The sequence below is a fragment of the Gavialis gangeticus genome, unplaced genomic scaffold (assembly GCF_001723915.1).
Source record: "Gavialis gangeticus isolate Ggan-Ray unplaced genomic scaffold, GavGan_comp1, whole genome shotgun sequence".
Classification (NCBI taxonomy): Eukaryota; Metazoa; Chordata; order Crocodylia; family Gavialidae; genus Gavialis; species Gavialis gangeticus.
The window spans coordinates 24,265,056-24,276,287 of NW_017729011.1; the positions used below are offsets into that span (position 1 = coordinate 24,265,056).

The window sequence follows — 11,232 nt, forward strand, 5'->3', positions numbered from 1 at the left end:
TACCACCAAAAACCCAGCATATAGAAAAGGGGGAACTTCTTTCAGTTATAAATACCTCCAAAATTGTGCAAAAAGTTATCAAACACCTGGTGATAAAGGAACAAACCAAATCTATGAATTTGCCAAGACGGATTAGGATATTTCCTTCTGGACACGTGTCACTCAAACCTCCGTGACAGCAGCTCTAAGTCCTTCTGCGTACATGCAGATATGAAGAACAAGTCACACATGCTGTAGCTAAGCCTATTTTTGGCAACAAAAAGGTCTAAAGCCCTACACTTTTGGAGCAGTTTGAACTGTGTCTAGCTCTCGCCGTTTCCCTCCTCACAAATGCAGCATTCCAGTTGCATGTGTTTGTACAGGCAGCTGAATACAACAGGAGCTTTTATTACTACAGTGTTTACATTTCCAACCTTTTATCAATCACGTTGGGAGCAAAGACAGTTGACACAAACACATCATACTGAGGACTACTAATGTACTACAGCTGAGAGATTAAACAGCCTTGGCAAGATCTGCTTTGATGCATCAACTGCTCAAACTGGAGTAATACTGTTCGGTAACATTTTGTCCACGGAAATCCCCGGGTGCCCCGATGGGGCTGCACCTGCCAAGAGCTGAACAAGGGGGACGTGCAGAGCCACGGGGAACTGCTGGTGCGAGAGAGAACAAGGCAAAAGTTTGTTTCCCACGTAACATATCCTGGAGGGTCTCCCACATCAATTACAGTCAAGGATGCACAGAAGCGTAGTTAGCGCTACCTTTTATACAGGGAGAAAGGCAGAAATCCATAACAAGGACGGTGTTAAGCTACACACCCAGAGTTAAAAAGGGGAAAAACCATGCCATCTACATCCAACTTAGGAACATGCACTGAAGGTTAAAGTGAACACCCCCCCTCAAGTGCACTGGTTAACCGGCTTGCCTGCATGTCGCAGACCAAACGTCTTTACCAAGTTTTAGCAAGACTAGATTTGAAAACTTGCTGTTGTGTTGCACGGGGAAGGAAGCAAGTAAGAAAGCAGTTGCATTCTGATGAAATTCTGCTCACTGGGCAGAAATCCTAAATGGAATTAAATACCCTCTGGGTTTGTTGCAGAAACAACTGTCAGCTTGAACTGCCACCAACTTCTTTCCTTTGGTAAATAACAGTTACTGCTGCTGATCTACCCTGGTCCCCATTTTTAAAGGCATCTGGCATCGTTAATATGCAACACTATGGCTCCGAGTCAGCGTTTAAAATAGAAAAGTGCTCACATGACAGTGCCTTGCCTAATGCAGGTGCCACACTGAACACTGGTTTTGTGTAGCGCTTCCGTAAACGAGGCACTTGCTTTTTCCAAGATGTTGGTGCCTGCAATTTTTTATTCTATATATAATTAAATGGATCTCCAGCTAGCATTTTAAATGAACATTATGCACACTTTCTGCAAGTCACAATGTGGTATTAAGGCACTACTGCCCAGATAGAGATTTCCTTTTCTTTAGACCTATTCATTCACCTATGCTGGGGGGAGGGGGGAATTAACAGCCCCAATTTCATTTAAAGCAAGACCTGGGGAGAATAAATATCCTAGTGCCAGATTTTTGCTTCCTTTCATATTTATGAATTCAGTGCAAGTCTTCAAAAGCTCACTGGCTAAAAACTTAAGTCAGCCTAGCAGGATTTTTGGTTTAAATAATCACCACCAGAGTAAAAACAGAGTCACACAACAGCAGTATCAGCTACCTGCAGAACTGACCTACAGGTGCAGAACTTGTCAAAGAAAAGCAGAGTACAATGCAGGTCCCAGGGCTGTGCCGCAGCAGAGTTTAGGAGGAAGGGAGTTTAGGAGCATAATTCCCATGTTGCTTTTTTGCAAGATTCAACAGTCCAAACTACCAGGATTTAGTAACGCTACTGAGAGAGCAATTCAGGCAGTGTTAAGCTGCGGCAGTGAGGCAAAACTACCAACTACTCACGGGCCTAGACGAGCGCTGTATCTTTGGAGGAGGTGGCCGAGGTGGACGGAGTCTTTCTTGCTGTATCAAAGTGGAAATGTTGTCAACAGGACAGCGATAAACAGTCACTCACACGAAAACACCTTTGATTTGTGGCAACAGCACGTGCTTCAATCACCGTCATACTCACCTGGAACAGCACCAACACCTTCCATCTGCGGTGACACCCCATTGCAACAAACACAATGAAACAGAGCGGTCCTGGGAAGGGGCCCTGCCTGCCCTGGGCAGGATCCACTGGACCAGACCAGAGCATCCAGCATGGACTGACAACGCAAGGATAATCAGGCTGCATCATAAGCAGCATATCTTAGGCACTCTAGAAGACTTCCAGAGACCAGAGGAGAAAAGCCTGGAGAAGACTACCGTATTTTTTATTTCCCCTAAACTTCTCAGAGAGCTTTAAAGCTCCTGGCTAAGGCTCCGGCCTGGTGAGGCATTTACACCCATTAGAAGAGCAGGTCAAGTTCACTAGACACTTCATGGGCTTAAAGCTGAACACACAATGAAGTGCTTTGCTGGATCTGGCTCTAGATGCAAGCCTACCGAGTGTGCACAGGAGCAGGGCTGAGAGAGCATCCTTCCTGTGGCCAGCTAGATGCACGCATCTCAGACAAACGGAGACAGGCCCGTGACACAGAGGACACAGGGATTTCTACACGTGCCTGCTGGAGAGTTAACTGGAACTGCATCGGGGTCATATCGACGGTGCAATCCACGGACACAAGGTTTTGGTCAGCTGGAGGGAGAAGAGATAAGTGTCCAGGAAGTGGGAAAAGCACGCCTATGCGGAGCAGTGCATTTTGGTGAAGAGCAGGTTTCCATCACCATCTTCCAGTAGTTCCCAACTCTGCTGCACTGACCTTTGCTGTGACAACCTGCAAGCCACCCTCTTTCAAACCCTTTTCACACACTCCTCTGGCCACTTGCTCCTGCTCTACTCTTGTCCTGTTTTTCCTCAAACAATTATTTTGCATCTCTTGGCTTTCACTTTCTGGTTTGCTGCCCTCCCTCATGAGTCCAAGAGAGGCAGGTGCTTCTGGGGGGCAGGGAGACTTGCTAGTGCACCCCACTCACAGCCTGGCACCCCACCCTCAAGGCTCAGTTCACCGCGCTGCTAAGAAAGAAGTTTGCGCTTGGAGACTGATGCCTATGACAGTCCACGCAGCTCCTTTCTCGGCAGCTTCCAACAAAAGCCAGGGCGGGCACAAAGATTCTCACGGTGAGAAATGATATGGCTGCGAATTCACATGGCTTCCCCTAGTACCATGCACTGCTTTCTTCCTCTGCCTCGTATTACTCTTGCCCTCCCAGGGACTAGCCTGGTCCTCCTGTCCACATGCCCTTCCCATCTGCTCGGGTGCGGCAGCACCGACTTAAAAGCCATTTTACTTCCTTTAAGCAGCATGGGATGCTCATCTTTACAACGTGCAGTAGTCTCAGGCCTTGTGCAGTTTGTACTTTCCCAGTCACATGCGCATCTTTTACTACCTTTGCTAGTTAGATTCTGTACGGCTCACTGAGGAGCCGCAGTCTGTGATGACTACAGTATTCTCTTTATATTGCTTTCAATTATTTTCTATGCCTGTATTTCTGCATGCCTCCCACAGATACGACTCACTTTTTATTTGTCTGGAAACCTTAAACTAGCGTGCACATCAGAATTACTGAGGTGGAATATTAATTTGGGGACTTCCCTGATGTGATGGTCAGGAGGGTTTTGGTAGGCTGGTAATTTCATTTGCTACAGCTATTTTAAATTTCAGCACATTTGGGTTCATATTTCTTATTACAAAAGTAAAAAACTAAATCAATAAAACAGGAGGTAATGTTTGCTGTAGATATTAATACTATCATGTTTTCAGGATCCATTCACTCTGTTGTCTACTTCTCTTTACTGTCGCCTATTATGGAAAGCCTTTCTGGTTTAGACCTGAATTACCTTGCACAAGCAAAATCCAGGCAATTTTGGGAAAAAAATACTATAGGATGAGGGCATCAATAGTGCTAGCTAGCATTAAAATTGTTAAAGCTTCCAAAAACGACAAAGGCAGCACCTACAGAGACGCAGCGAGAGAGACCACGCAGTGTCTGAGGATTACCACCTACGGAGATGATCGATACATTGATCACAGCCATCACAAGGACACGGACAATGGGACTTTACTTACCTGCCTTTATTACTCACTTGCCAAGAAATACTTGCCTGGGAGAACGTGGGGGAAGATTTGCTAATTACCCGCTAATATCATCACTTGGTAGCCAAGCGAAGGCAAAGGTAATGGAAGCAGGGTGCAAGTCCCGTGGTAAAGTCTGAAATCTATCCTTTCATTCAGAGGCACCATTATTAGTGTGCCTTTCCCTGCAGTGTTGCTAATGCTCGCGGTGGACTCTCCATACACAAATCACGGCGGGCGTGGAGAAGGCACTGAAGGGAGACGCGCTGAGGAGCAGGCACATTAGGAACATCCTACAGCAGCAGTGCCAGGGAGAGGGGAGATATCGCCCCGTGTCATTTCTCATTGCTGCCTGCTTCCAGAAATCATTCGGCTCTCCCCGTCATGTCACCGAGCGTCGTCTCACTACTGTCAACTCCAGTTGCTCAAAAATCAGGAGTCCGACCTCCAAAGTTATGAGATCAGCTCTGAAATCATGAGATTCAAAATATCATAAATTTTGCTTCATTTTTCACTTGTCTTCTGGTCTCCGAGCCATTGGAGTGAACTCACTCACGTCCTCAGCCTTCTTCAGTAACGACGAGGGCCACCATTTGACTTTGTTATCTGAACGAGGGCCGAGATTCCCACAGAACACTCGACTCCGGGAGCTGGGGGCTTGAAGACAAAGCATCAAACGCCTTGAGATTCATGCCAATCATAAGCTGACAAGATCCATTTCCCGAGGACCCCTGAGGCCTGCTCCTTTCAGGGATTATAAAGTGTGATCGGTCTCTGTCCGGCAGCTCACATTGGCTTTCTGACATCACATTAGTCGTAAGCTCCAACTACTGTTTTGCCCACTATCATCTGCACAGCTTCCAGCATTTCTTTCCTTCCTTACCATACTTTTTCCTCGGTGCAAGCATTCCTTCCTACCGCTGCTTTTCTACACCCTATCTTTGCACTCACTGCATGCTTTAGTGCTCCTTTCTTGCTATTCATACGATGCACACGAGTCAGGGCCACCTTGAGCCACTGTTACAACTCCACCAAGGATGACTTCATCATCGAACCCCATTCCCATCTGATAACTACAGATCAGCCAGTGGGAACTAATCACTGCCCAGTTTCCTCATGAGCACCGTCACAAAAACATCGTTGCAGCCGACAGGACGGGTGAAGGAATCTTACTGTTATGAGGGCCTCTGAGCCAGAGTTGAGGCTCGCTGGTAGGAGCTGGACTATAGAAAGCACAGCACATCTCCAGTACCACTGAACTAGTGAGCATCCAACTCAGCTTGCCATGCATCACCTGGGGCTGAGCTGCTCTCCTGATCAGGCTTAGGATGAGATTTTCCCTGGGGTGTTTAACCTCTGCCTGTGCCTAGGGTCTTGCACCTCTTCTGGAACTGAGGGTACTGGTCTCGGTGACAGGATACTGGAGCAGAGACCCCTGCCCTGATGCTCTGTAATTCCCACAAAGCTGCAGCACTAACGGAGGCTCAGCCAGATACTCTTTGGTCAAGGATGGTCCTTGGAAAGCAGTGCCTGGGGGAGGGGAGGAGGCTGGCTCTTTTCCCCACACCATGGGAGGTACCCTGGATGCTGCGGTTCGCCTGGGGCTAGAACAAGGTTGGATTTGAAACAAGCCAATGCACATTTTGTGCAAGTATCATTTTTGTTCCATGAGATGAGCAAGAAACCCATGCAAGTGAAAATGGAAATTACCATATATATTCGTGTAGAAGAGATCAAACTGAAATTCAAACACACAGGGACCGGGGTAGAGGAAGGGAGAGCAAGCCACCAGGCCCAGACCAAGTCAGAAAAATTACTGCACAAGTATGCAAGATGCAAAGCCTGAGAGCACACTTTGGTTCATAAGCAGAGCACACCAATTTACGACTGACACGAGGGCCTTGCTTATGCGCAGGTCTGTGTAAAAAGGACAGCTATTGGTGGGACAAACAAAGGGAGGCACAGCTCTGGGAAGGACTTTCCTCCTCTGTGGCCTCTCCATCTGGGCAGAGTCCAGGCCCTGTGTAGCATGAAGCCTGCAGGAATGATGGCTCTGTGCGAGGCCCTGCAGAGGAAGGCGACTGTCCATCTTCTCAATGTGGCTAATTTATCAAGTTTTGTTCTACCTGGTGATTTGCTGTGATAACTGTTTCAGCTCATTCAATGCAGGGCTTCTTTTGACTTCAGAGACCAAGTAGCTGCTGCCTATTTTGTGCATATCTAAGAGACGAGGACTATGAGATCATCTACACCAGTGCTAAACTACTTCTTTAAAAGTACCTCTGCTAGAGACGTACCCTGCTTACTTGTAGAAGCCCATGTGATGGGGCTGTCCCCACCTCCCCCTTCCCCCCTATTATGCACTTAATAGTGTTAAGAGAAAGAAAGAGGACACCTTAGGAAAACGTCACGCCATGTTCCAGGGCTCCTGCTCTCCTTCAGCTCTGCAGTAGGATTCCCCGAGCACACTGCCATGGTGAGAGCCTGGCTTGGCCGTGGATCCCCAGCTCATCTCCCGCACCAAGGGGCTGCTGGAAAAGCGGCTCACAGGCGGAGATACTATCCTACCCATCCACCCCCTGCAGCATTTCTGAGCCCCAATAAGCCTCGATTTCCTCTCTGCTCACTGCTGAGTGGACACAGTGAGCCCACCTATCTGCAGAAGCCTGGTTTCCTCTGGCTTCACACTGATGAGTAGCTGCTATGGCTAAATCAATGTTGTGAAGCACAACACAAAAAGAACATGCAAAGGGCACTGAAAAGTAAATGACATGGAGGTCTACAAGAAGATAACAGTTATTTGCCCTTTGCCAGAGCCCCATTTTTAATGTTGATGTTTGTATCTGTCACCAAGATGGGATAAGTAAGTATATTCATACTGCATGAAGATCATATTTACTAGAACAGCATTTGATTTGAAGTTAATTTGTTGATGCAGCAAAACACATTGTTTCCAAAAGGTCAGTAGGGGAAGCTGTGTTGGAATATCAACTTAATTACCTGTGCTGTATGGATGAATGGGTACAACGCAGTGCATGGCTGCATTGCTGAAAGCAGCTAAATTACTGTACTAGGCATGTTCCTGAATGCGTACACTGTAGAGCCTTTTCTATGAAGGGAAAAAAATGTCTAAATTAGCACATTCTTACTCATCGCTATTTACCAACATACCTTTTTACTCTGGATATTTTCTTAATTGTGTTGTTCCAAACACTTCTGAAGTGACAAGACACAAAGCAAATTTACAGAAAACCAATTTTATGACTGCATAGCTGGCATTGTTTTACTAATTATCAGACAAGTGATTTTAAGCCATGAGTTGCTTGAAAATAAATCTTGGAAATTTCTACAACATACAGCACACATACTGAAAGCCCAGCGGATCAGCAGCCCACTCCAGTAGCTCCCTGGAATTTTCACAGTAGAGCTATTTAATTTTTTACGCTGGGGAAAAGTTTACAAAAAAGATCATTTTCAATGTGTGAAGTAACAGCTGGTGAACAGAATATTATTTCAAACTAACTGTGAACGTGTGTTGAGATACAGTAGTTATTTCTTTAAAAATGGTATTCAAAACAGACCCTTTATCAGTAAATTAGAGGTGTTATTTCACTTGCAGCAACAAGTGCAGCTAGAAAAAAGCAATGGACAAAGGCAGTGTACAATTGTAGTCAAAAGAATTTTGTTTCATTGGCACATGTGGTAGGACATTTCTGCTCATGATCAAAGGAGCAAGGGGCCTTTTAATGGATTCCAGAAAAGAATTCCCCACGCAAGCATCTTCAGCCGTCACAAAAATTCAGGATGGTTTGGGAAACTGCTAATATGTTTTAAAGACCGTTAGAAACAGGAGGATAAACCATTCCAAATTCATGGCTTATGACACCCCATAAGATGCATCCAGTAGGCTGTGTTTGGAAGAATATGCCAAACACCACCTGAATATTCCAAGAGGGAGAAGAGAATCGTACTGAAAACATGCCATACCTAAAAGGATCCTGGCGAGAAAGCAGGTGGAATCTCCAAGGCAGCTGCTGTGTTAGAGGTCCGATCTCCGAGCCATACCCACACCACTTTCTGCATACTCCCGCATGCATGGCTCATCAGTCAGAATGACACACATACAGGATACACTCTACAACACGTATTTTTAATGCAGACATCTGGAATACTTAGAACAGAGCCCTGCTGGGCCCGGTGACAATAATCTCTGTGTTGTAAGGGGGGTCCCCATTCCTTCAGCTGGGCTGGGAGGTTGGGAAGGCAGAGTGAGACACTCAACTAGCAAAGGGGGAAAGAGAGCAAACAAAAGGTGAGGGCTCCTGACTTTCTGCAGGTGTGATGAGGGAGACAAGCGTGTCACAATCAGACTCTCTTAATAGCTTAATAAAACGGACAGAGAACCTTCCCTGGCTTACAGTTTCTAGGCAGGCAGCTCCTGCTGCATAAGAAAGAAATGGAGGATAGGATGGGAAAATGAAAGCCTTGTGCAGATCTGTAACCCCTCACCATCTCCTTCAACATGGAGGATGGGGTCACTAATTAGTGGGCTGATTGATGTGCATACCTCATCTCCTGGTACACCTCCAAAATGACCCACTTGCCAGGGTCCCAAATCACCTCTGCCTCCTCCTCCAGGCTTGGCCACTGCTTGCACAACACACACACTTTCCCATGACTGGAGCTGGGTGCAGGGAAGAGGGGAGTCAAGAACCCTGGATGTTTCTCCCACATTTCCATGTTCTAGCGCACAACTCGCCACGCTATGGATTGCGAGACAGAGCCTGACTCGAACAACTCCAAGGTACTCGCCAGCGACAGACTTACAGAAGCAACTCCCAGTGCCAGAGCAGGATCCCCGGGCAAGGGCTGAGGCAGCCTGCTGCGGGAGATGGTCTGACCAACTGTAGTTCCTCAGCCATCTTGCTCTCATCCACCTGCTTTGGGGCAGCATCAGGAATGAAACTGCCCAGAAGCACTGTTCACACTACATGTACACTGTGCTGTAATTTCAAGCCAATTCCTTTCCCAAAAAAATGGGCATTTTAAACGCTAACCCCACTTCGTGTTCACTGGCAGCCCACCCACTGCACGCTGCAGTTAGCCAGAGAGGGGAAGGCTGGGATGCGCTTCCTCGTCGTGAGCTGAGCGCAGAGCAGACAGACATTCTCGGTGCGTGCCCCAGAGTAGCACAGATTTCTTGAGGCTGTTGGAGGAGGAGTATTTTGCAGTGGAGTGGTTAATTTGTAGTGGCATTTGTGGTTTGAAGGCTTGTCAAGACTTCTGATTACTCTCCATGCAGCTAGCTCCAGCGATGGGAAAGCTGACACTGTGCAAAAAGCAGCTGCTGATAAGGTGACTCAGGACTCCGGCCAGTCGCTGTTGGAAGTGCACCATGCAGTTAACCCCTAGGCACAATGCTCCCAGCAGAAGGGAAACTCCTCCGATGCTGCACTCAAGTGCCAGATGCTTTAAAACCCTGCAGAAGGCAGCTACAGAGCAGGCACCACTCTCCCCATTGGGCAACAGGTGCCCACAGAACAAGAATACAGCAAAGGGGGAATTCCTCCTGTACAGCGTGCTCAGGTTGTTCCCATCTATCAGTGGTATTGTGCGTGTGCAGAGATGTACCACATCCAGGGAGCTGAACATTCAAGCCAGACTGCTTACCCTTGGCATTTTCAGCCGTTTCTAGCTGGGTTGTGTCTTGAAGTTTCCCCCTGCTTTCATGTCCCTGCCCAGTCTCCCTCACACAACCTGCTCTGGCCACCACCTTGCAGCAGAGATTTACATTTGCGTCGCTGCATTACTGTACGCACGGGTGTTATTCAGTTACTGCGGAAATGGGAGCAAACCAATGGAGAACTCCTCCCTTCCTGTTTGCCACATCCCCTCGCCTCTTAGTCCAGTTCTGAATGTTACAGTCAGGACCCTGCACCCCACAGCTTGCATGCAATCGGATTCCCGCACGTAGAAGATCACAGAGCTGACCCTGCAGGAACAACTGTGCGAGTGCACAGGTACAGTCACAGCACCAGGGCAAGTCTAATGTCCAGGGAACAGCCGATGCGGCAGTCCTTCAACATTAAGTGCTACATTGTCCTTAAAGCTCGCACTACTAATGTCTATAAAACTTCCACTTGTACTAAACGGGAATGGAGTGCACCAACAAGCCCCCATGTCAAACAGCGGCAAGCAAGATGGGGCGCTGGGCTAAGAGAGAAAACATCCTACCTTTTTTAATCAAGATCAGCAACTAAGCAGCAAGGTGCTTTTCAAAGCCCTGTGCACAGGTAGGGCCCAGGAAGAGGTTTTGATGCAGGCGGTTGATGAAAAGTTTCCATGAGCTCCAAAGCACCTCTGCCAAAGTAAGACACGTTCCACGGGAGGGTACCGGCCTCCCCCTCCGTTCGTACTGGGGAGCACATGGGGAGAGAAACATCTGACAGTTCCTGGACCCCTGGAATATATTTAGCCCCATGTGTAAAAGTCTCCCCCATCCACTGCCTCAGCAGAGTTTAAAATCACAGCTAATAGGTTAACAACTGTTTTTCTTCTGCTTCAAATGAAGAATATCAGAAAGCTGGGGGAATATTCGGCTTCCCAATTTGTACTGACTGCTCACTGCTACCTGCAATGTCTGTTTGACAGGACTGACATTTTGTACCGCTGTGAGATGGGAAAACGTGTGACATTTTTATTCATGGTGGCGTACGCCCTTGTAATGATCAGCCCTGGTCGATGTGCTTACTGCAGCAGCCCCTGAGCCCTCGGAGAACAAACAAGAAGCGAAGGTGCCAGCAGTTCGACTGCCTTATTAGACACCACCAGGATTCTAACGAAGAGCAACTGCTGGAAAATCTCACTGTCAAATCCTCAAGGACACTGTCAGCGCAGAGCTAACTGCATATATTTTTCATTTAGAATACTGGAAAATCCAGCAATGTGGTATTAAAAATAAAGAATAAAGCCACACTATTTGTGTGCGAGTGTGTATGTGTGTGGGTGTGTGTGTGCCTGTGTGCGTGCACGTACTTTTTTTTTTTTTTTTTTT

At 47.2% G+C, this 11,232-nt stretch overlaps 1 protein-coding gene across 4 annotated transcripts in view; it reads right to left on the bottom strand.

Annotated features, from left to right (window-relative positions):
* The window catches only part of DENND1A (DENN domain containing 1A), a 344,343-nt gene that overhangs the window by 28,560 nt on the left and 304,551 nt on the right, over nucleotides 1–11,232 (bottom strand). For 2 of the 4 annotated variants that reach the window (XM_019510876.1, XM_019510879.1), the window contains exon 20: nucleotides 1,963–2,022. The exons of the other annotated variants lie outside the window; for them this stretch is intronic. In XM_019510876.1, the coding sequence (XP_019366421.1) occupies nucleotides 1,963–2,022 (60 nt within the window). The remainder of the gene's footprint in view (nucleotides 1–1,962; nucleotides 2,023–11,232) is intronic. 4 annotated transcript variants of the gene reach the window in all.